Below are 27,015 nucleotides of genomic sequence, written 5' to 3' on the forward strand. Positions count from 1 at the left end.
GACCAACTGTAGTTACTGACAGTGGGTTTCTGAAGTGTTCCTGAGCCCATGTGGTGATATCCTTTACACACTGATGTCGCTTTTTGATGCAGTACCGCCTGAGGGATCGAAGGTCACAGGCTTGCCGCTTACGTGCAGTGATTTCTCCAGATTCTCCGAACCTTTTGATGATATTACAGACCGTAGATGGTGAAATCCCTAAATTCCTTGCAATAGCTCGTTGAGAAATGTTGTTCTTAAACTGTTGGACAATTTGCTCACGCATTTGTTGACAAAGTGGTGACCCTCGCCCCATCCTTGTTTGTGAATGACTGAGCATTTCACGGAAGCTGCTTTTATACCCAATCATGGCACCCACCTGTTCCCAAATTAGCCTGTTCACCTGTGGGATGTTCCAAATAAGTGTTTGATGAGCATTCCTCAACTTTCTCAGTCTTTTTTGCCACTTGTGCCAGCTTTTTGGTAACATGTTGCAGGCATCAAATTCCAAATGAACTGATATTTGCAAAAAATAACAAAGTTTACCAGTTCGAACATTAACTATCTTATCTTTGCAGTCTATTCAATTGAATACAAGTCGAAAAGGATTTGCAAATCATTGTATTCTGTTTTTATTTACCATTTACACAACGTGACAACTTCACTGGTTTTGGGTTTTGTAGAATGATGCGACGGGCCATATAAAATAATGCACCATATCAAATAAAATGACATGGCAGGCCACATGAATTAATGCGGCATGTGACAAAATAATGTGGCGTACCACATAAAATGAGGTGGCGGGCCATTTTCGGCCCCCGGGCCTGGACACCTGTGCTATAAGGCAATCATACATTCATATAGTGATGTTCCGCAGTTATACACGGCCTCCTGAGGGAAGCCGTCACTGTAATGCGAGTCTGACACTCCAAACTACTATTATTACTGCTACTTGTCATTTTTAATAAATAGCGGTGGCCCCTACCGAAGATATGACTTCCCAAGTTTGCTTTGCATCGTGGTTGTAATGCATTGTCACAAACTATACGCATGTAATTTGAGGACACACTTTTTTCAGTTCTTTGGATGTAAACTTTTTCCTTTCACACTGTAGAAATGATTTATAAACGTTGTAGAATTATGCAAGAAAACATAGCGTATAGTGTGCTATATTTACAGAATATAAAACCAACATATTTTAAGCTGGGCTTGTTCTCAGAAAAAGCACCGACTTTCTGTTACTCTTTTTTTAATCAATTTGTAATCTCCCAACATGGCAAAGCTGTTCAACAAGCACAAAACAGATTAGAAGGAGTAAAAAAAAACAAAAAAACATGCAGGCTACACAGTACATCCGGTGCTTAGTTGTTTTTTTTTTGTAAACAAGTTACTTCAGTGCAATGTTTCTCAAATAGCAGCGGGGGAGATTTTCATAATTTGCCTTCCGCTCGAGTTGGGAAAGGCTCCAGCCCCCCGTGCGACCCCGAAAGGGACAAGCGGTAGAAAATGGGTGAATGTGTCAATGCAGTAGTATTCATGTTAGACTAATCTAAACAGGTACCCGTACGAAGCAGAAAGAACACAGGAAAACTAGTTTAAAAAAAGTTAAAGTACCAATGATTGTCTCACACACACACACTAGGTGTGGTGAAATTAACCTCTGCATTTGACCCATCCCCTTGTTTACCCCCTGGGAGGTGAGGGGAGCAGTGAGCAGCAGCGGCGGCCGCGCTCGGGAATCTTTTTGGTGATTTAACCCTCAATTCCAACCCTTGATGCCGAGTGCCAAGCAGGGAGGTAATGGGTCCCATTTTTATAGTCTTTGGTATGACTCGGCCGGGGTTTGAACACACAACCTACCAATCTCAGGGTGGACACTAACCACAAGGCCACTGAGGGACTATAAGGCGCACTTAAATATTTTTTCCCTCAAAATTTGACAGTGCGCTTTCTAACCCTGTGCTCCTTGTGTATGTGTTGATTCCGGTTGGGCTCACTGACCTCGAACCAATTTTCTGTGGTACATGGTGTAATAAATGTGACCAGTGGATGGAAGTCACACAGGTTGACCGCTGTTTAATAAATGACGCTAGCAAGTACTGGTAAGCAAGCAACACCAACACTTTGATGTTCCGTGGAGAATATAAAATATTACACAAGGCGCTCAAAAATCTGTCAAAATGTTTTAGTACAACTTTGGTAAGCTATGAAGCCGCACAGCTTGACGGATTGTCAAAGCATTACAGCTATCATAGTCAGACGTACTGTGCTTCAACATACGAGTATTATTATGGTGGGACCCCGAAATGGCATCTATTAGGAGACATTATCCGGCGTTTTGTTTTGCAATATACCAGTAATGCAAAACCAATTTTTCCTACCTATCGGTACCTGCTGTCGTGTATTTGGGATCTGCATAACTCCCGTAAACTTGCGCAGGTCCGCCATTGTAGTCAATAAGCTCCTTTTTCTCTATCCTTGTGGGGCATTCATCCCCTACTGTGGCCATTTCTATTACAAATTAGCGTACAGTTCTAACTAGAGATGTCCGATAATGGCCTTTTTGCCGATATCCGATCTTCCGATATTGTCCAACTCTTAATTACAGATTCTGATATCAACCGATACCGATATATACAGTCGTGGGATTAACACATTATTATGCCTAATTTTGTTGTGATGCCCCGCTGGATGCATTAAACAATGTAACAAGGTTTGCCAAAAGAAATCAACTCAAGTTATGGAAAAAAATGCCAACATGGCACTGCCATATTTATTATTGAAGTCACAAAATGCTTTTTTTTTTTTTAACATGCCTCAAAACAGCAACTTGGACTTTGGGACATGCTCTCCCTAAGAGAGCATGAGGAGGTTGAGATGGGGGGGAGGGGGTAGCGGGGGTGTATATTGTAGCGTCCCGGAAGAGTTAGTGCTGCAAGGGGTTCTGGGTATTTGTTCTGTTGTGTTTATGTTGTGTTACGGTGCGGATGTTCTCCCGAAATGTGTTTGTCATTCTTGTTTGGTGTGGGTTCACAGTGTGGCGCATATTTGTAACAGTGTTAAAGTTGTTAATACGGCCACCCTCAGTGTGACCTGTATGGCTGTTGACCAAGTATGCTTGCATTCACTTGTGTGTGTGAAAAGCCGTAGATATTATCTGATTGGGCCGGCACGCAAAGGCAGTGCCTTTAAGGTTTATTGGCGCTCTGTACTTCTCCCTACGTCCGTGTACCACTCCGTACAGCGGCGTTTTAAAAAGTGATACATTTTACTTTGTGAAACCGATACCGATAATTTCCGATATTACATTTTAAAGCATTTATCGGCCGCCTGATATTATCGGACATCTCTAGGCCTAACCTATTATCTGTCAGTAGATTCGCTATGGAAGCGCTAAACTACAGGTACAACAAAGATGACGGGGAGAAGACGCTGTCGAAGTGGAGGCACGTAAAAAAACGGCGCATTTGAAGAGACGGTCAGAAAGCAGCTTGAAGATGATCTGTAAAACATAATTATGCAACATTTTGACCAAAGAACCACCATTACATGTTATGTAGACCACAAGGAAGTGTTTTGAATATATAAAAAAAATCACAATATAACCCCTTTAATGCGCCTTTTGTGTGAAAATAGACCCGAATAGACATGTTCGACGGTGCGCCTTATAATTCGGTGTGCCCTATGGTCCAAAAAATAGGGTAATAATTAGGGATGTCCGATAATGGCTTTTTTGCCGATATCCGATATTACGATATTGTCCAACTCTTAATTACCGATACCGATATCAACCGATACCGATATATACAGTCATGGAATTAACACATTATTATGCCTAATATGGACAACCAGGTATGGTGAAGATAAGGTCCTTTAAAAAAAAAAAAAAGATAAATAAATTAAAAACATTTTCTTGAATAAAAAAGAAAGTAAAACAATATAAAAGCAGTTACATAGAAACTAGTAATTAATGAAAATTAGGGATGTCTGATAATGGCTTTTTTGCCGATATCTGATATTGTCCAACTCTTAATTACCGATACCAACCGATACGATATATACAGTCGTGGAATTAACACATTATTATGCCTAATTTGGACAACCAGGTATGGTAAAGATAAGGTCCTTTTTAAAAATAATAATAAAATAAGATAAATAAATTAAAAACATTTTCTTGAATAAAAAAGAAAGTAAAACAATATAAAATCAGTTACATAGAAATGAGTAATTAATGAAAATGAGTAAAATTAACTGTTAAAGGTTAATACTATTAGTGGACCAGCAGCACACACAATCATGTGTGCATACGGACTGTATCCCTGCAGACTGTATTGATATATATTGATATATAATGTAGGAACCAGAATATTAATAACAGAAAGAAACAACCCTTTTGTGTGATGGGGGAGGGAGGTTTTTTGGGTTGGTGCACTAATTGTAAGTGTATCTTGTGTTTTTTATGTTGATTTAATGAACAAAAAACAAAAAAAAACGATTCCGATAAAACAAAAACAGATACAGATAATTTCCGATATTACATTTTAAAGCATTTATCGGCTGATAATATCGGACATCTCTAGTACTAATTTTTCCAGAACTCACAAACAGCCTCAATCTGTTTCAATTTGCATAATAAATAAAATAAATGTATTTCCAGTTGTAATGAAGAGGCAAAGCATGATCACTAGAGTTTTTAATAGCTCAATAAAAAAATCAAACAAAAATACTTTTCTTTAACAAAACCAACAGCAGGACTTTGGAAGCTTTTAGAACATGAATTTAAATGTGAGAAATGTAAACACACACAAACCTCACATTCCTGCTAACATTTCAAAGCTGAAGAAATGACACTTGATGTAGATTAGCCAGTGTACAGCTTGTAAAAAAAGTGTGTCCCTTTAATCGCTGGTAACTCAAGTATGGAATGCGAGACGTGTACTCACTTCTGAAAAGTAACGTATTTCCCAACATAAATAAAATCCCTCATAAAGCCAAGAAAAAAATTAAAGTCTTCATTCTAATTCCCAGATAATCCGCTTGTATCAGGTCACACACAAACGTAATCCTTCGGTCTCCTTAAAAGTATTTTTTAAAAAGACTTGTATTTCTTCTGACCTTTGCACGCCCTTCACAGTGGACTCCAGGAAAGTCACGGTCGATTCCAAAATTTAAAAAAAGGACGGGCAGTTTTTTTTTAATTTTAAGAAGAGAAAACACACTGTTGGCACTTGGGTGTGCTTCGTTTTGACTTTGCCTGCTCGAGTCAATGCAGAACAGCTGAACAAAATAACATTCTCATGTTTTTAGGAGATGATTTAGCTGCAAAAAGCATGGAAAATAAACAAAACAAGGTTGCTTCACATTTCGTGCGGGCAGTGACGTAACCCTCTCGGACATTCAACGCGTTAACAGTGATTCAAAATGTGGAATTCAACTTCCAGGCTCGTGTGTTGCACATCCTGCATGCAAAGTGGAACGTCGTTTGGTTGAAGCGCCTCTCTCTCTCACACATACAAACTTCAACATGGGGAATAAATCTTTCTTTAAATCATTTTTGTGTGTGTGTGTGTGTGTGGTTATTGTTGTATCTATGGCTACTCTTATAAGACGAAGAAAAATGTTTATGGAAATAATTCATTTGGTTTCAGCTCGTTCTGCACAGAACAGATTCGACCGATTGGCTAATAAATATGTTCCGAAAAGGCGAGAAAGGATAAATATGCAATTTGATTGATTCTGTAAAGATTCAACAGCGATTCTGACAGTCATGAAATGAAAGTGCATATTAAAAACCAAGTGGTGTTCATTCAGTGTGTGTGTATTCCAGTGGCTTCTTAAAAGCAGCATTTTGACTTCCTTTTTTCCCCTCTCAAGTTCCAGGGATGGATCAGTGTGTGTGTGTGTGTGTGTGTGTGTGTGTGTGTGTGTGTGTGTGTGTGTGGAGAGAGGTGAGCGTCACCTTCTCTTTTGCTATAGCAGCTCGTCTCTGTGCTTCTTTCCCCTCGCTGGACCCTGGCCGTTCCTCAGGAAGCCGTTTTGCGCTCGGAGAAGCTGCCCGCGCTCCTGCTCCTTCCACGGTACCCCGACGTGCCCGTCATCGCTGTCCAGGTCGGAGTCGGAGTGCATGAGGGCAGAGGAGGTGGGGGCGGGCGCTGGCTTGACGCGGCCTGGGTGGGCGGGGAACAGAGCAGTGTCACGCTATGAAGAAACGCACATTTTTTGTGAAAAAACAAAACAAAAAACAAGCCTTATTTCTCCTGAAGTTAGAGAAAATGAGATTGGAGGGTGCTCTGATAGGTTTTACACTCACTGGAGACCCTTGCTCCAATATTCTGAGAAACTCTTATCTGATGAGATATAGTGCAAACCCCAAAACCAGTGAAGTTGTCACGTTGTGTAAATGGTAAATAAAAACAGAATACAATGATTTGCAAATCCTTCTCAACCTATATTCAATTAAATAGACTGCAAAGACAAGATACTTAACGAACTGAGAAACTTTGTTTTTTTTTGCAAATATTAGCTCATTTGGAATTTGATGCCTGCAACATGTTTCCAAAAAGCTGGCACAAGTGGCAAAAAAGACTGAGAAAGTTGAGGAATGCTCATCAAACACTTATTTGGAACATCCCACAGGTGAACAGGCTAATTGGGAACAGGTGGGTGCCATGATTGGGTATAAAAGCAGCTTCCATGAAATGCTCAGTCATTCACAAACAAGGATGGGGCGAGGGTCACCACTTTGTCAACAAATGCGTGAGCAAAACAGTTTAAGAACAACATTTCTCAACCAGCTATTGCAAGGAATTTAGAGATTTCACCATCTACGGTCCGTAATATCACCAAAAGGTTCAGAGAATCTGGAGAAATCACTGCATGTAAGCGATGATATTACGGACCTTCGATCTCTCAGGCGGTACTGCATCAAAAAGCGACATCAGTGTGTAAAGGATATCACCACATGGGCTCAGGAACACTTCAGAAAACCACTGTCAGTAACTACAGTTTGTCGCTACGTCTGTAAAAGCAAGTTAGATCTCTACTATGCAAAGCAAAAGTCATTTATCAACAACACCCAGAAATGCCGCCGGCTTCGCTGGGCCCGAGCTCATCTAAGATGGACTGATGCAAAGTGGAAAAGTGTTCTGTGGTCTGACAAGTCCAGAACAAAGAGAAAAAGAACCATCCGGACTGTTATAGGCACAAAGTTCAAAAGCCAGCCTCTGTAATGGTATGGGGGTGAATTAGTGCCCAAGACATGGGTAACTTACACATCTGTGAAGGCACCATTAATGCTGAAAGGTACATACAGGTTTTGGTACAACATATGTTGCCATCCAAGCAACGTTATCATGGACGCCCCTGCTTATTTCAGCAAGACAATACCAAGCCATTTGTTACAACAGCGTGGCTTCATAGTTAAAGAGTGCGGGTACTGGACTGGCCTGCCTGTAGTCCAGACCTGTCTGCCATTGAAAATGTGTGCCGCATTATGAAGCCTAAAATACCACAGCGGAGACCCCCGGACTGTTGAACAACTTAAGCTGTACATCAAGCAAGAATGGAAAATAATTCCACCTCAAAAGCTTAAAAAAATTGGTCTCCTCAGTTCCCAAATGTTTACTGAGTGTTGTTAAAAGGAAAGGCCATGTTACACAGTGCTAAAAATGCACCTGTGCCAACTTTTTTGCAATGTGTTGCTTCCATTAAATTCTATTTGCAAAAAAAAATTAAGTTTCTCAGTTCGAACATTAAACATCTTGTCTTTCCAGTCTATTCAATTGAATATAAGTTGAAAAGGATTTGCAAATCATTGTATTCGGTTGTTATTTACGAATTACACAACGTGCCAACTTCACTGGTTTTGGGTTTTGTATATAAATAATTCTGCTTAATGACGATTAATTATCATACTGTATAAACAAATGCACATTTTTAAGTATGTTAGGGTGTGCACGCAAGGTAAAACGCACATTTTTATATGCATTTTCCAAATACCACATAGCTGGAACTCATCGTCAACACATTTGTTGTTCCATCTGATGCCATCAGGGACAACAACAACATGTGATTCCTACCAGCTCTGTGTGGTTGCAGCTCCAGAATGTCTTGCTCGTCAGCTTCCAACATTTTGTATCGGCTTTTGCTTCTGCGTGCTTTGTTCTTCCGTCTTTACAACAAAGAAAAAAAACACACACGGTATCATTAGTATATAAGATATATCACTTGCACAGTCACTCAATATTAGTCAAAGTTTGTATCAGGGTTGTCCCAATACCAATAATCTAGTACCGGTACCATAATGTATATCGATACTTTTCCAAATAAATGTCAATATTGGCTTTATTTTGACAGAAAATCTTACACTACATTAAACTCTCACAGTCAAAGAACAATTTTACAAGGTTAAAATATAAATTAAATGGCATTGAAATGGCATCGACCCTGAAGGGAACGTCTTCCCTGTGCTCCTCCACTACAGTCTGCACCGGACCGAACAGCAGGACAGGCGTAACAACTACATTATTACATGTCACTTTTTGTAACTCCTTGTGCAGATCTTAATGCTTATTATTTAAACATTTACCTAAGTTTGAAGCAAAGGTGCTAATACTAATCGCCACATTTGGCCAGGCGTGTTTTAAAGCCGCTGTTGTGAGAGTAGCGTATGTGTGTGCTCCTTTAAGAATGGCAGTACGTGGGGTGAGTGATGTGAGTGAGTGAGTGAAAAATCGTTTTCTCAAAAATCGAAAGCGCGCCTTATAACCCGGTGCGCCGAATGTACGGAGTAATTCTGGTTGTGCTTACCGACCTCAAAGCCATTTTATTTGGTACATGGTGTAAAGATAAGTGTGACCAGTAGATGGTAGTCACACATAAGAGATATGCGTAGACTACAAGATGACGCCAGTAAAAAACCCCAGAACTTTAAATATTCCATTGGGAATATAGAACATTACACACGGCGCTCAAAAATCTGTCAAAATGTTTTATTTAGTACGACTTTGGTAAGCAATGAAGCCACATCGCTTGATCGATTGTCGGCGCATCACGGCTACCGTAGTCAGACATTTGAGTCTTTTTATGGTGTGTTGGAGTGTGTGTATAAGGAGCGTGAAATGGCACCCATTAGGAGACATTATCTGGCATATTGTTTTGCAATATTATGCAAAAGCAACTTTTTTTTTACCTTCTGGTACCTGCTGATCTGTATTTGGGATCTGCATAAATCCTGAAAATGTGTGCGAGTCCGCTATTGTAGTCAATAAGCTTCTTATTTTTCCTCCATCTTCTAGTTATGGGACATTCATGCTCCGCTGTTGCCATTTCTAACATAAAGTTGCATAAAGTTCTTACCTATATCTGTCAGTAGACTCGGTATGAAAGCTCGAAAAACTACCGGTGTAGTGGATTTACATAATTCACCCACGGAACTTAAAGTTATTAGAGAGTTCCGGCAGGACGGTTTTTCACGGGACACATTTCCGGCATTGTTGTTGCACTAGTGAGCCACGGATGAGGACATGTTGCTCCGTTATAGAAGTTGACAGGGGGAAGACGCTGTCGAAGGTGAAGCACGTAAATAAGACCGCCCACAAAACGGCGCATCCTGAAGCGACTGTCAGAAAGCGACTTGAAGATGATCTGCAAAACATCATCTATGCAACATTTTGACCAAAGAACCACCATTACATGTTATGTAGACCATAAGGAAGTGTTTTCCATTTTGAAAAAAATCATAGTATGATCCCTTTAATCAGGGGTGTCCAAACTTTTTCCACCAAGGGCCGCACACTGAAAAATCAAAGCAAGCGGGGGCCATTTTGATTTTTTTGATTTTAAAAACCAGAACAATATATGTATAAAAAATATACATTTAGGCCTCCACTCAGGCTTATCCCGGGGGACCCCATAGGGTTTAGGTTAAAAAAATATGTATAAAATGTGTCACTATTTAGTATTATTATTATTATTATTCAAAGTTTAAATCTATATATCAACATTATGTCTATCTGTCAATATAAAAAAAAATGTTTTCAAGATTTAAGTTGTATGCCCTTTTTGTCAAAGAAAACCCTGTTTTTTTTATGGAAAAAACACAAAATATGCAATATTTTCCCCCTATAAAAATTTAAAGTGGAACATTTCAGATTGTATAATAATTGGTGCTCAAAACAACCTTGATTTTGATTTATTATTATTTTTTGAGCAATGACACTTAAAAAAAAAAAAAAGTCCCACTAAAATTATTGGGGAGCCAAATGGTCCTGTTCAGTAAAGTGCAGAATTAAAAAAAAAACTTTTAACACAATAGTCTCGAGATCAACTTCAGATCTATCCGTCAATTATAACTTTTATTGTTGTTTATTATGTTCCTTGTTGGTTCGTTTTAGGCCCTTCTTTAAAAAAAACCCCAAAAAAACAGTTTTTTATATGGCAAACACAAAATATGCAACATTTTCCCCAAAAAATATCTCAAAGTGGAATATTTAATGTGACGTAATTGGAGCCTTGAATAGGTTAATAATTCATAATAACATTGTTTTTGATTCATTATTATTTTTTAAAGAAAGAAACAGCCTGAATGACAGCTTAGTGTTATTAGAGTCAACATAGCAACATTTTCTTGTCACCCGTTTGCTCTTTTATATTACTTTGTATGTTTTTTAATCGGATTTTTAGAATGTGCCGTGGGGCCGTTAAAAAATTACCTGCGGGCCGCAAATGGCCCCCGGGCCGCACTTTGGACACCCCTGCCTTTAATAATCCGGTGCACCTTTTGTATGAAAATAGACCTGAATAGACCCGCTTATCAGCAGTGCGCCTTATAATCCGGTCACCCTATGGTCCTGAAAATACGGTAGTCCCCTTCTACTCACCCCACTGCTGCTTCATTGTGACACATATGCCTCAGTTTCCCCCTGGGGGTTGGAATGAGTACTGCATACACGAGCCACCCTAGTTTCAAAGGTTTTATCAAGCCAATTACTGTATACAATTCCTGTATAGAGTTGGTAGAGTGGCCGTGCCAGCAACTTGAGGGTTCCAGGTTCGATCCCCGCTTCCGCCATCCTAGTCACTGCCGTTGTGTCCTTGGGCAAGACACTTTACCCACCTGCTCCCAGTGCCACCCACACTGGTTTCAATGTAACTTAGATATTGGGTTTCACTTTGTAAAAGCTCTTTGAGTCACTAGAGAAAAGCGCTGTATAATTATAATTCACTTCACTTCAATTTGGGTGATGTTCGGCGGGCCAAAAGAAAAGCTTATGGCGGGCCAGATGTGGCCCACCAGTTTAATAGCCCTAGTCTAGATGATTAATCAGTAATTAAAAATGTATCACACATTATTTGAATATGGCTCTCACCTGTCACAGCAACACACCACGCCCCAGACAACCGTCGCCACAGCAACCACAATCATAAAGGAGGCTATGGTCACATACAGTACACTCCACTCTGAAAATTAAAAAAACCAAAAAACAAATGTAAGGCTAGTAAGATGCGACTTGAGGGTCATTTAACCATAACTTGGACTGTGTTTGAAGGAGCACACTCATGGCGGATGATGATGCGTTTCATCTTACCACAATTGCTCTCTGCATCTCCCAGCTGGGCCCTGATGAGGTTCTCCATCCAGAAAGGCTGGCAGACACAGCGCCGCGTGAAGGAGTCACACTCGCCATGACTGGAGCAGTTGAGTTGGCAGACTGAGGATGCAGAGGCGACCAGATGTAATAATAGGTTTAGGGTGGATCTAGTAAGTCTTCTATGGAACTTACAAACAGTACTTGAAAATAGGGCAGGGCGATATATCGAATATACTCGATATATCGCGGGTTTTTGTCTCTGTGCGATATAGAAAATGACTATATCGTGATATTGGAGTATACGTTCTCACACAGTTGCTTTTAGCTGCGGGCATTACACTGCAGGCTCTTCTCACTCTCTCTTGTCTCTCCTTCTCACAGAGACATAAAACAAGCGCACCTTCTTACATACGTCACATACGTATACGCCCTCGCGGAGCAGAGAGGTAGCGGCATGGGTAACGTTAGCTGTGTTGCGAGTGGTAATACGAGAGACAGAAGGTGCGAATCTGGTGACAAATGAAGGAAGAATTAATTCCCAAGAAAAACAGCAGGGGGTCCATCGTCTGGCGGTGGTTTGGCTTCAAGCGGGAATATGTCGAACAGACAACCGTAATTTGTCAAGTGTGGGGCAAAAGCGTTGCTACAAAAAGTAGCATTACTGCTAATATGTAGCATCATTTGAAAAGTCACCTGCTAGAGAATGAAGAGTGCTTGAAAGTCCGCATGTCAACATCTCCTTTCGGTGCCACACCAACAAAATGCAGAGGCAACCATTTCCACATCGACACCGTATGAAAAAATTAGTCAACAACAGAAGGAGATAACATCTGCAGGAACCTACCACATAGCAAAGGACATACACTATTTGATTTCCTATTATGCAGCTAATTTTTTATTTGACAGTTATTGAAATATCTTGTGTGACATCATGCACAAAAGTGCACTTTATTTGTTTTAAACTATTGTAGTGGCGTTCTGTACAAAAAGTGCACTTTAATTTAGTGTTGTTTTGATATGTCATCTTAGTGACATCATGCACAAAAGTGCACTAATAGCTTGTTTTAAAATGTCTCTGACAATCTTGCACTTTCTGTTTTGAAATGACATGAATGTTTGTGCCACTCCTTAATAACGGTTTAATAAATACAGTTTTGCTAAATTGACTTAGTTGTGATTTCCCTCTCTGCATGAACGTTTAAAATGAGCATATATTAATGCCGTACGAACAAGAATGTTTTAATGTAGACACATAGAATCATCATACTGCTGTGATTATATGCATCAAGTGTTCATTCAAGGCTAAGGCAAAATATCAAGATATATATCGTGTATCGTGACATGGCCTAAAAATATCGAGATATTAAAAGAAGGCCATATCGCCCAGCCCTACTTGCAAAACTTATGGTATCTCGTTTTTTTTGCAAGAAGTTTGCATTGGTTGTAATCGTAATCACACATCCCCGGATTGTTAATAATCAAATGTAAATAATCAAATGTAGATACTTTGTATTATGCTTTCTGATATCTCTCTCTCTCTCACTATGTCCACTACTTGCGGTACATATCCTACCAAGTCAGACCTACACTGTTTCAATGTCCATTTCTCTGATGATGCAATTGTTGATGACTGAAGTGCTGATATCAACCAAACCTAACGCCCCCTCCACATCCCACACCCCGGATTGTAAATAATGTAAATAATTTTGTGTATATACTCTGATAATTATCTTGTGTGATGACTGTATTATGATGACTGTATTATGATGATAGTATGTATCTGATAGTATATATCTGTATCATGAATCAATTTAAGTGGACCCCGACTTGAACAAGTTGAAAAACTTATTCGGGTGTTACCATTTAGTGGTCAATTTACGGAATATGTACTTCACTGTGCAATCTACTAATAAAAGTCTCAATCACTCAATCCAAAACAACCTAACCAACTGGGTCATTTGCTGGCGTATCTAACTGTATTTGTAAGGTGTCTTTATTACACATGTCTATGTTAGCTCCAAACTTCTCACCAGGAAGTCATTCTCTCCCCGCTTTGTGAAATCATCCCTGGTTGACTGCAGTTCTTTCTCAGCTGACAGAGTCACACCACAAGTGCTTTTTATTGAGTATGACTGTAAAATAAGCCAACAGGGGGCCGAAGTAAGTTGTGAATGCCAGCATTTTGATAAAGAAGGTGACACAAACACTATTGAATTCGAGAAAGAACTTGTGGCAATGTACGAAAGTGTGGCTCTACACTCCCCTCATCACAGTCTTCACCAACAAGAGTCTTCAGTAAAAGTTAACTCAGCTTATGTGTGTACAGTAGTAACTCAACGTACGGGCTTAATTGTTTCTGTGACAGAGCTAGTAACTCAAAACACTTGAAGCTCAAATCAACGCCGCCCATTGAAATTAATTGTAATAAATTGAATTGGTCCTTTGCCCCCCCAAAACACCATCATTTGAACATGCCTTCTAAAAATAAAACTTTGACTTAACCTCTTAAGGCCCAAGCTGTTTGTTTAAATGATTTTTTTATTTCTCTTTGCTATTTGGGCTAATTAGAATAAAGACTAAGAATCATCTTTTGATATGATGTACTTAGTCCATAAGTACACAAACGTGTACTTCATGTTTAGTGACATGCTAATTCTTATTTTTACAATTTTTTTTCCCAATTCCATTGTATGTTATACTCTTCTGACACCACCAGATGGCAGTATAAGTGTCCACATAAGCAGCTATAAGACCCCAATTAAGTAGTGTACACAATTTTGGAAATAAGAGCTAAAAGGTGCTGTCCACGCATGTGGCCACTAAGCCTATTTATTAATTATCATGCATCAAAAACAATATAGTACAATTTACTACAAACTACAGTATTTTTTTTAAGTAGCCTTGGAGAGCGGACTTCTACGGTATCTGCTTCGAGCTGCTTCTCTGTCATCATCAGCTTCTTTATATTTTCATGGAAAGATGTACGCCGTTTAGAAAATGATTTAACATCCTTGGCTGGCGTTACGGACTCCTCTTGCTTCGGTATGGTGCAGACTAGGTCATGTTTTTGATGCTTTATTTCCTTGGTTCAATGAATATCTACTTCTTCTAAGGACTCTCCTCCACACTCACCTTCTCCGTTCCAATCATTGGAAAACAATACATTTTTTGCTATAAGCTAATGAAAAGAATAGAATATATCTTTATTGTCATTGTACATTGTACAACGAAATTGTAAGCAAAACTAATTTAATGCAAATTCATAACACATAAAAACATAATAACATAGATAAATAGATAAAAATACATAAAATACACAAAAATACCAAGCACACAGCTCACATGCACAGTCATTACTGTCGTCTTGTGTTCAGCGACACTATTGCTCTCGGGTAAAAAGTGTTCTTAAGTCTGTTTGTCCGGCATTTTATTGTCTTGTATCTCCTGCCCGAGGGCAGCAGTTCAAAAAGCTTATGTCCAGGGTGAGATGGGTCCCTTATGATGTTTTGGGCCTTTTTGAGGCACCTGGCAATGTTCAGTTCATCTAGGGAGGGGAGAGAGCAGCCAGTAATGCTAGCGAGTAAGAGCAGATGTTTTGGGCGGATCTTACGGGGCTCGCTTTGGCATTCACTCAACTAACTATGGGTGGCTAGGCTCTTAACTTACATTTTTGCTCGCAACTTAACACTAGACATCTCGTATCTCAAAACATCCCTGGGTCGAGGTGCCGTTCTACTGTATTTTTCGGACTATAAGGCGCACTTAAAATCCTTTAATTTTCTTAAAAATCGACAGTGCGCCTTATAGTCCGGTGCGCCTAACGTACAGCATAATTCTGGTTGTGCTTACTGACCTCAAAGCAATTTTATTTGGTACATGGTGTAATGGTAAGTGTGACCAGTAGATGGCAGTCACACATAAGAGATACGTGTAGACTGCAATATGATGGCAGTAAAACTTTAAATGTTCCATTGACGCTCAAAAATCTGTCAAAATGTTTTTAGTACGACTTTGGCAAGCAATGAAGCCGCACCGCTTGATGGATTGTCGGCGCATTCAACATACGAGTATTATTATGGTGTGTGTGTAACCCTTTGATAAATTCACTGTAATCGTCGCGATATCAAGCCTCCTGGACTCTGCGTTGTGTTTGATGTAATGATGGACAGGAGACTTGAGTGATATTATAGACACTGTTTACTTCTTCTTGCATCGGTCAATACAGTGAGTCTCTTTACAACACACTATGAAAAATAATACATCAAATTAGCATCGTAGCTAATTGGCTATTTAATTGTATTGGAGCAGAGCTCCCCAACTCACCTCGATCATGGCCATACTAAATAGTGTTGTGTCGTTAGCGAACGATTCGTTCGAAAGAACGAATCTTTTGAGTGAACGTACTGAACCGAATCACTTCATGAACTGATTCGTTCCTTTCTCAGTTCAGTTGAGCTCCGCCGCGACCATGCCGGTATGAGTGGAACTGGCGCATTCTGTGACTCACTGAACCCTCGACGTCGGCGAACGACGCAGCCAATGAGAGGGCGGGGGGAGGGACTGAGCGAACGATTCGTTCACCGCGGATTAACGACATGAATCACTCAGTGAACGACAACGCTCTCGCTCTCTGCTCTGCTTGCCCCAATGCCGCGAGTGATTCTCCCCCCGTCGCGGGGATATGTTTCATGCCATTGGCATCCGTTCTCCATTCATTCTCCAAGCTAACGGCTAATGTTGACTCAAGCCACATGAAAACAAACACACGTCCCCATTATCTCAACACATAAAGTTAAAGAAAATCCATGCAGGCTGAGCAGCAGCGACGCGAGGGGGAGGGGCGGAGGGTAACGTGTAGGGCAGGCTGTTTTGAGAAGATTTAAAATTAAAATAATAACTAATGTATGTACACATACATAGGCTATTATTTACACAGTTATTGTAACAAAAATAAATTTCTCCTTGGGGATCAATTCTGATTCATATTATTATTATTATCCATTCTACTGCAACTGTTGTTGTTGTTGTTGTTGTTTAGTAGCTATCATCATCATTATAACAATGCTGATTTGCAATTAAACTGTACTGCTGCTGCAGAAGTGATTTGGTACACGTACTGAACTGCGGCCACAGTGTGGCGTTGTCAGTCAATGATTCTAGTGATTCGTACTGTCAAAAGAACTGCAGAAGTGATTCGGTACACGTACTGAACTGCGGCCACAGTGTGGCGTTGTCAGTCACTGATTCTAGTGATTCGTACAGTCAAAAGAACTATGTTAAAGAGGTTCATTTAGCCTACTAATGTGTATTTATAAATAGTTGATTTATAAAAAGTCAGAAAATACTTCTTTTTTTTCATGTTTTTCCTAATAAATTCAGTCAGAAAATACTTCTTTTTTTTCATGTTTTTCCTAATAAATTCAGTTTACAAAAAAAAGATAACATTTGAGGCGCTGTGGCTTAGCCTAGCGTATAAAATAAAATATATCACAAAATAATTAGCAGAAGCAAGATAGCCGAAACTTGTCAGGTACAAAACTTTACCTTACTAGCCTATATAAATCAACTATTTATAAATAGTCAAAAGAACTGCCGATCCCATGAAAACAAGCCACATGAAAACTGTTTTGAGAAGATTTAAAATAAAAATAATAACTAATGTATGTTCTCATACATAGGCTATTATTTACACAGTTATTGTAACAAAAATAAATTTCTCCTTGGGGATCAATTCTGATTCATATTATTATTATATGAATCAGGGGGGGTGGTTCGGTGAACAAATTTTTTGAACGAATCAATTTAAGGAACTGATTCTAGTGATTCAGTACAGTCAAAAGAACTGCCGATCCCATCACTAATACTAAACTGACGGATGTAATGCCAGTCCAGCCTATTTGTAGCCCATGTCTGAGAGAGGGCGCTATTGAGCACTCAAATAACCCATGTTGGAAATACATACAGTAGTAACCTGTTACATGTGTATAAAGACCGCAAAATGGCACCTATTAGCAGACCTTGCATTTTGTTTCGCAATATTATGCAAAACCAACTTTTCTTACCTTCTGATGTGTATTTAGGATCTGCATAAGTCCTGAAAATATGCGCAAGTCCGCAATTGTAGTCCGTGCCGACGCCGTAGTCATAAACTTCTTCTTTTTCTCTGCCTTCTTATGTGGCATTCATCTTCCACTGTTGCCATTTTTCATATAAAGTAGCATAAAGTTCTTACTTATATCTGTCAGTAGACTGGCTATCAAAGCGCTAAAAACTGTAGTGGGTTTACATACCCACGGAACTTTAGTTATTAGAGGGTTCCGGTCGGACGGTTTTCCACTGGACACATTTCCGGCGTTGATGTTGCAATACTGAGCCACGAATGAGAAGATGCTGCTCCGTTATTGATTGAAGTAAAGTCTGAATGTCATTAAAACAGTTAGCTCCATATTTTGACACATCGGCAGTGCGCCTTTTAATCTGGTTTGCCCTATGGTCCGAAAAATACGGTATTTCACACAGTTTTTCAGGTAAAACTATAATTATTCTCAATAAAAGGGCGATCTGGAACGGGTTGATCGAATTTGCAGTATTTCCTTTGGAAAAAAATGCTTTAGTATTTATACGATTGGGTCTTCAGCTGACCTTTTAGAACAAATTACAAAAAAAAAAAAAAACACGAGGTACTAATGTACATATCAAACAAGGAAATGATCCAGTAAGAGTCAAATGCAGACACCAAATGTGTTTGACCCCCGTCAGTCACTATTAGTGAATTATCTTAAAAGAAGTGCAGTACTCACTGACTGTGTCCACCCGCCGCGTCTTGTAAATGAGAAAGTCGTTCTTCTGTTTGCGTAGCTTGTTGCGCAGGCTAAGTGCAACACTGTGGCCAGACAGAGGAGGGCGCCCTGGACCGCCTGACACCAGGAAGACCAATCGAGTACTAAGATGACAAAATAAGCAAAAGTAGAATTTTAAATATGTAGAAAAACATTCACAGAAAAACAAAACTAATTCCTCCTCCTGTTACTGCTCACCTTAGCTCATTGAATGCACTGATCTCTCGAACAATGATGTCACTATCAAGCACGCCGAGCAACACTCCAACCTGGCGCAGCAGCATGTCACGTTGACGGTGGGAAACCTGCGTGATGGGCACCTCCAACACCAGCTCCACCTGGTCACGCTCCCACGGGTCTGACAGACAGATAGTGGGAAGAATACGGTATGGAAAAGTAAATACAGGGAAAGAGTTCTTAGGTGTGTCCAATCTAATATTGACAAGTAACAGATGACATCGGCTTGCATCTAAAATCGCCGATAGTCCTGTAATAGGGGTGTAACGGTACGTGTATTTGTATTGAACCGTTTCGGTACGGGGTTTCGGTTCGGTTCGGAGGTGTACCGAACGAGTTTCCACACGGTAGGGATGGGCGATATCACACTTTTAGGATTCGATACGATACCGATACTTTTTCTTGCATTTTCATCGATACCGATACCGATACCAATAATTTCTTATTGGCAATTTTTTGTCAGTCAAAAATATTATTACTATTGTTATTATTTAAGACAAATCACAAGACAAATACAGACCATTCATACCACATTTATTATGGTCAATATATAATAAAAGTAAAATTAAAATAAATAACAAATATGAAAAATAAATTAAATATTATTTATAATAATAACTATATATTATATATAATAATAATTAGATATTAGGGCTTTCCAATTAACAGTCAAATCCGAATTGCAAGAAGCTGCAGTTATTTTTTTTCAAAGTTTGTGATATAATTAGCAATTAATGAAATATGAAATAGGCTAATGTTTTCGAAATGTAAGAAATCATGTTACAGATTAAAACCAAAATCACATTCAATCATATATTCAAGATTTTCTTGGAAAAAAATAAAACTGTAATGCAAAGATGAAGAATCTCCAAATTGTATCTCTTTCTTATCTTGTTTTAAATACTCAAGCAATTTTCAACTAACAGTAAATTCCCCTGTGTGGAAATTATTTGAGTCAACAATTGGACAACACTGGATATGCCTGGCTGCATCGCTGTCGGCTGGCTGTGTGTGTGTTGCACTTTGACGACGCTCATTCGCTGTCTCCTGTCACGTGACTGGGCCAGCTCTATACTCTGCCAGGTACAGGGGTGTCCCAGCACATAGTAAGTTAAATAAGTCATCAAAAACATCTGAAAGTGATGCTTGCACCCCCCACACGGCGGTTTTTGGTTTATATCGATACTTTTTTCAGAAAAGTGATGCCAAATGAGTAGCGTGTGAGTATCGATATATCGATACCACAGGATCGATACGCACATCCCTACCACACGGACATATTAAGTAGCGTACCGCACGTTGTGTAAACAATGCACACCGAGGCCCAACACACGGCATGCTAGCAGCGACCGGGCTAGGACAACATGTAAAAGCCAGAGCTGGAAGACCCTCCTGCCTCGTTAAGATCTCCCATTTGGGAACACTTTGGCTGCGCGATACAACAATGAAGGACGGAGGTTTGCCGACATTGTTCAGCAGCTGCTTCTGACAACACGTCAAACATGCTAACCCATTTGAAGCGTCACCACCGCATTCAAGCAGCCTCTCCTCGGCGAGTCAGGCAGGGCTAAAGCAGATTTAAGACCATATTGCATTAAAAACTAGATTTTGACCCACTTCTATGGTGGAAGAACAATAAGCCCATATATCCTCTTACTGCCAAGTTAGCCAGGCTGGGGGGCTGTTTAATGTTGCACTTTTTATATGTAGAAGAAAAGTTTTGTCATTTTATTTAATCTGAGCAACAACTTGAGGCAGTTTAATGTTGATTAACGTGGACCCCCGACTTAAACAAGTTTAAAAAATGATTGGGGTGTTACCATTTAGTGGTCAATTGTACGGAATATGTACTGTACTGTGCAATCTACTAATAAAAGTCTCAATCAATCAATCAAAAAAAGCACTTTATATGTAGAGAGGTTTTGTTAAGAAACCATTCATTTAGTTTTTATTTGATATATGTTGACCACATTAACCCTGGCAATGGACCCTGTGTGTATATGTATGTTATGCCATTGTTTACAAATTTGGTAAATAAATAACCAAAAAATGTATATTTTGTTGTTTTCTTACTGTACCGAAAATGAACCGAACCGTGACCTCTAAACCGAGGTACGTACCGAACCGAAATTTTTGTGTACCGTTACATCCTTATCTTGTTGTGCGTTTACTTGTACAAAGCTGGACAGCCAGTTAGCATATAAATGTCCTCCAAAAAGCACAAGGTTGGTCCTGAGCCGTGTATAGAGAAAGTTTGGCCAACCCGGTTTCAGACGATCTTCTCAGTGATTGGTCAAAAGGCAAGGCACTCACATGACTATAGGGCAGACCTGGGCAAAATACGGCCCGCGGGCCACATGCGGCCCATTTAGATTTTCAATTCGGCCCACCGGACGTTCTACGTAAATTTTGAGACTTTTAACATCAAAACTGTAGCCGCCATTATGATGTGCAGTGCTGTTTTTAAATGACTGTAAGTCTTGAATTAAGGCTGCAGCTAACGATTATTTTTCTATCGATTAATCTATAGATTTTTTTTTCCGATTAATCTATAGATTATTTTTCTCGATTAATCTATAGATTATTTTTCCTTTTACCGATTATTTTTTTATTCAAAATGAAGATGAAAAAATAAATGTAGGCCAGTTTTTTCAAAAGGCATGGCTTTTATTTACAAAAAAAAAAGAAGTATGGCCACTCAGTCAACATTGACAACAACATGACTAAATATTCTGTAACAATGTAAACATTTAAAACTTTTAACATTTAACAAAATTAAAAGTAGCTTATTTGCTTTTTAATGTGCAAATATAAAAGTCAACATCCAGTGCAAATCTTAATATTCTGCAATAGTATAAGCATTTCAAAAGTAAAAGTATTGCTTATTTTGCTTTAAAATGTGCAAAAATAAAGATGAACATCCAATACAAAAAAGTGCAAAATGAAATATTCTGTAACAACAGTGCGAACATTTCAACAAAAGTGAAAGTATTGCTTATTTGCTAAAATGTGCAAAAATAAAGATAATCATCCAATACAAAAAAGTGCCAATCTAAATATTCTGGAGCACTGTAAACATTAAGTATTGCTTTTAAAATGTGCAAAATAAACATCCAGTCCAACACAGTACACAATAACCAATTCTACTCATTCCAGTGAGTGACTAACAGTTGTAATGAAGAAAGGTTAGCATGTCTACATGCTCTGGTTCTTTTCTTGTTTACAATATTCCCAGCAGCTGAAAATAGGCGCTCAGAAGGGGTCGATGTGGCTGGAACTGAGAGGTAATTAGCCTTCACCTCAAACCAGGACTGCGAGTGAGCTGAGCTGCAGTTTAAGTTTCTAGAAGGTCAACGGGCTCATAGTGATGTTACTAGTAGTTGACTGGGAGGTGTTTATTATCATTTGGGGAGAGTCCGCTGCCTGATGCTCACCTGCTAAACACCTATCTGCTAGACGCTGAAGCGCTGACTACATGCGCTCTGAATACGCACTGCTGATTGGCTGATAACGCTCTGAATACGCACTGCTGATTGGCTGATAATGCTTAGTGTGTACCAATCAGATGGTTGTGTGGGCGGGACAATGCTGCGTGCTGAGACAGAGGCAGAAGGAGCAACGCAGCTTGTTAAGACTTTAGCTTTAGCTTAGAAACTCGTTCGGTACACCCCCGTACCGAACTGAAAGCCCCGTACCGAAACGGTTCAATACAAAACACGTACCGTTACACCCCTAGCAGATACAAATGACACATTCATGTTTTTGTGTAATGATGACAACGTATGCTCACACGGACGATTGACTAGTTGATGGTTTTCTTTTCAAATGTTCGTTCATAGCCGTTGTGCTGCTATGATAGGCCATTTCCGCTCAACACAGCGTGCATACAACAACATTATAAGGCCGTTTATTGAAATACTCCCACACTTTTGACGACTTTTGGCGTGCTTTTTCCCCCTCGCTCGCACCGCGGTCAGCCATGACGGTAGTGTGACGTAAATATGCGACGCGTCGACGCACAAAAACGGCGTCGACGTATTTACGTAACCGATGACGTCGACTACGTCGACGCGTCGTTTCAGCCTTATCTTGAACTATAGAAAGTATTTCAATGGTTGAAATCTGCGCTTTTGGGTGTTATAGGAGTTATTACGGTAATCTACACCACAGCAGCTCAGACCAGAAACAAAGCAGAGTGGGCGGGGTTTGTTTTCGGAGCAGCCAGCCCGAAACGCATGCGTCAGGAACAGATGAGGAAGCAGATTTTCACAACAAATTTCTGCATTAAAGTGAAAATATATCATATTGTAGGTGTTTATTACCCTTTTATCAGAATAATTGTATATAAGTTATCACACAACTTGTTTGAACCGTAATGTAATGTAATCAGAAAATGCCCAAATAAATGAGACAGACAGACAGACAGACAGACAGATAGATAGATGGAGATGGATAGATAGAGATGGATGGATAGATAGTACTTTATTGATTCCTTCAGGTGAGTTCCCTCAGAAAAATTACAATTCCAACAGCAGTGTACAGAATTGAGATCGAATTTAAAAAGTAAATAATGGAGGTATAAATGGAAACAAAATAGAAAAATATTACAATAAGAATAAAAATAAAAAGCAACAATGAGAATAAAAATATAACAGTAAAATAAGAGGAGCGCGTTGGGACTGCCTTCAGAGCGTGGTGAAAGGCTGTAGCTGAGTGTGCAACCCCAGATGTTTCTCCTCATGAGCTAAATTGAATCCTGTCTCTGTTTGATTTCTTTGCTTCTTGTCTTGTTTAATAGCTAGTTCGGTGTTTGAACCTGACACCTTTGCATTCATATTTTGTTACATTTTTGTTGTGTTTTGCTTGATTGTGAAATATGTCTATCGAGGAGCCGGTCTGAGAAGTAAAAGAGGAGCGATGTTCATATGTTGTTAAAATTTAGTATTTTATTGTTCATAGTTAATATTAGGGATGTCCGATAAAATCGGACTTCCGCTATTATCGGCCGATAAATGCTTTAAAATGTAATATCGGAAATTATCGGTATCGGTTTCAAAAGTAAAATGTATGACTTTTTAAAACGCCGCTGTATGAAGTGGTACACGGACGTAGGGAGAACTACAGAGCGCCAATAAACCTTAAAAGCACTGCCTTTGCGTGCCGGCCCAGTCACATAATATCTACGGCTACAGACATACAGGTCACACTGAGGGTGACGGTATAAACAACTTCAACACTGTTACAAATATGCGCCACACCGTGAACCCACACCAAACAAGAATGACAAACACATTTCGGGAGAACATCCGCACCGTAACACAACATAAACACAACAGAACAAATACCCAGAACCCCTTGCAGCACTAACTTTTCCGGGACGCTACAATATACGCCCCCCGCTACTCCCTATCCCCCCTCAACCCCGCCAACCCCAAACCCGACCACCTCAAACTCCTCTTGCTCTCTCAGGGAGAGCACGTCCCAAATTCCAAGCTGCTGTTTTGAGGCATGTTAAAAAAAATAATGCACTTTGTGACTTCAATAATAAATATGGCAGTGCCATGTTGCCATTTTTTTTCCATAACTTGAGTTGATTTATTTTGGAAAACCTTGTTACATTGTTTAATGCGTCCAGCGGGGCATCACAACAAAATTAGGCACAGTAATGTGTTAATTCCACAACTGTATATACCGGTATCGGTTGATATCGGAATCGGTAATTAAGAGTTGGACAATATCGGCAAAAAAGCCAATATCGGACATCTCTAGTTAATATAGTAAATTTCACTTTCTTTATTTTCATGTATATTTTGGGTGTCCCATTCAGTAAAAAACTGTAAAATTCCATTCTGTTTTTTTTAAGTGGTCTGTCATAACTTGTTTAGAATTCTATCAGACATTGTGACTTTTGGTATTAGCGTTACAAGAAAAAAAAGGACCCAAACACACATACTGTACAGCAGATTTTTACAGCTAAATGTGTATGTATCATTTATACACATACACATTGGCCCCTCAGACACATTTTTTCTCTCAACGTGGCCCCCCGAGTCAAAATATTTGCCCAGCTCTGGTATAAATGAAGAGAAACATTAGTGTTCAAGAATCAGAGTTTTTATAAAAGGCAATGCTCCGTTAAACAGTAATGTGGTATACTATGGAAGAATGCCCTCATAGAGGCAATAAAGCAAAGACTAACCTATGACACTATGGTTTCTATGATGGTGTGTCTGTGCATTTGTGTGTACCTGCTTTAACTTCCACTGTGCCGTGGTCTGTGCTGCTTTGACCTTTACTGTCCGTTACAGTCAGGGTGAATTGGTACTTGCCCTCCACCAGGTTTCCCAAAAACAAGACTGCTTGGTGATCGGAGTTTTTCAGCACATCCTGTGGAAAAAGCCGTCTTCGTGATTGCACATTCAACACATTTCTCCAAAGTTGGCACTGTTATAAACTTCTCAGATTCTAAGGCGTCCATTTTCATGAAAACTATCAACAAAGTAATGATGTGTTGGCTTACCCCGGCCGCGGGGCTGCTGTTGTCTCTGGTCCACAGGTAGCTGACACCACCTTTGTCGTCGGTAGAGTGAGATCCATCCAGGGTGGCTGTTCGCACGGGCAGAGAGACGGAAGGACTGGAAACCACGTGCGCCACGGGAGGCTGGTCCAGTTCTATGGAACGTGAAATCGGGTACGATTATTTTGCGGATTCCAGTGTTCTAAAGGCTGACACTGGTGGGTTCTAAAATCTGGTTATCACCTCTAAAGAAAAAAAAAAAAAGAGTAAATAACCTGTTTCAGAAGTATTATTTTTTGCTGTATGATCAATAAAGCAGTATCATAGGTCTACGTTATTCTGCTTTGTCGAATTACAGCCTAATATAATGATTAAACAGTGTGACACGGTTAGGTCAGTACAGAAATAGCTTCAAAATAAAAGCATGCATGTATTACTAACAAACAACGACTACAATATATGTTTTTAGATTGTCAGCGACCTCCAGAAAGATTTGCAAGTACAAAAACGTTTTCATTGAAGTCAAGACATACTTGAACATACTTGGTTAAATAGGAGTATGATATTTCATATGAACACAAAAAATATGCACAACTGGAGGAAACTAATGTCAACAAACTGACGTAGGTAAAAAAAAACATTTATTTTATCACCCACTCTCCTTAGTGTCTCAAGTAAATGTGCACGCAATGGCAATTTTGGGTGATCATTATGTTGACAAATGTCGACACGAGTAAGTCTATCCGACAGACGTCGGCTTGAACAGGTTTAATATAAATGACATTCAACTACAAATTGCTTCATTGGATCTTTTTTACATTTTGTGTGTGTTTTTTTTTTTCCTTTTGCAATTATGCTTATATTTCACAACTTTTAAATTACATTTTACATATTGTCAATTGCTTCTTACATTTTATTTTACTTCAGTTTTTTATTTTTTAGGATAGCTGTTTTTGCACCAAATAAACCAAGACACTTTTCTTGTAATTTGTAAATTTACCTGAAAATAAAAATTATTCTGATTCTGAAATTGTAGCTGCCAGCGAGCTATTTTCTTCCCTAGTTTTCAGCTAGCGATTAGCGCGCCAGTTGTCAGGGAGCAATTAACAGCACAAACTGCCAGCTAGCGATTATTAGCTCACTGTTGGTCAGCCAGCAATTAGCACATCAGTTGTCAGCTCGCAGTTAACGCACAGTTTTAGCTAGAAATGAGCGCACTAGTTGCCAGCTAGCTATTAGCAGCGCAGTGCTACAATTGTTTTGGAATATCTTAGTGTCACAAAAACAACAAGGTACATTTTAGACCAGTTGTATTTTAAAAATACCATTTTATACAAGATGCATTAGTAGGGGGTCCCTGCTCAATCTCTACATCAGTTTAGGGGTCTTTGGCCTGTAAAACATTGAAGACCCCCGATCTAAACCACAAGAAAGTGTTTTATATGTTGATTAAAACCATCATAGCTTATGTCGACATGAGTAGGTCTGTCCGAGAGGCGTCGGCTTAAACAAGGTCCACTAATATAAAATACATTTCACTACAAATTGCTTCATTGCATATTTTTTTACATTTTGTGTGCTTTTTTTAATTAGTTTTATCTTTTGCAATTATGCTTATATTTGACAACTTTTAAATTATATTCTATATATGGTCAATTGCTTCTTAGATTTTATTTGACTTACGTTCTCGTTATTTTGGCCTTATTTCTTATGACAGCTGTTTTTGCACCAATACACATTTCTTGTACTTGACAATAACAATGATTCTGAAATTGCAGCCACCAGCTAGCTATTTTCTTCCCTAGTTTTCAGCTAGCGATTAGCACGCCAGTTGTCAGCCAGCAATTAGCGC

General features: G+C 39.3%; 1 protein-coding gene across 2 annotated transcripts in view; it reads right to left on the reverse strand.

The window, feature by feature from the left end:
* Nucleotides 1–5,869: 5,869 nt before the first annotated feature.
* Nucleotides 5,870–27,015, reverse strand: part of kiaa0319l (KIAA0319-like ortholog) — a 47,483-nt gene continuing 26,337 nt past the window's right edge. For both annotated transcript variants that reach the window (XM_062029603.1, XM_062029604.1), the window contains exons 18-25: nt 25,167–25,318; nt 24,895–25,033; nt 18,608–18,767; nt 18,371–18,513; nt 11,568–11,690; nt 11,349–11,439; nt 8,058–8,149; nt 5,870–6,146 (exon numbers count right to left, since the gene is read on the reverse strand). In XM_062029603.1, coding sequence (XP_061885587.1) covers nt 5,950–6,146; nt 8,058–8,149; nt 11,349–11,439; nt 11,568–11,690; nt 18,371–18,513; nt 18,608–18,767; nt 24,895–25,033; nt 25,167–25,318 — 1,097 coding nt within the window. In that variant the 3' untranslated portion in view covers nt 5,870–5,949. The remainder of the gene's footprint in view (nt 6,147–8,057; nt 8,150–11,348; nt 11,440–11,567; nt 11,691–18,370; nt 18,514–18,607; nt 18,768–24,894; nt 25,034–25,166; nt 25,319–27,015) is intronic.

This window comes from Entelurus aequoreus, linkage group LG20 (assembly GCF_033978785.1).
Source record: "Entelurus aequoreus isolate RoL-2023_Sb linkage group LG20, RoL_Eaeq_v1.1, whole genome shotgun sequence".
NCBI classification, from domain to species: domain Eukaryota; kingdom Metazoa; phylum Chordata; class Actinopteri; order Syngnathiformes; family Syngnathidae; genus Entelurus; species Entelurus aequoreus.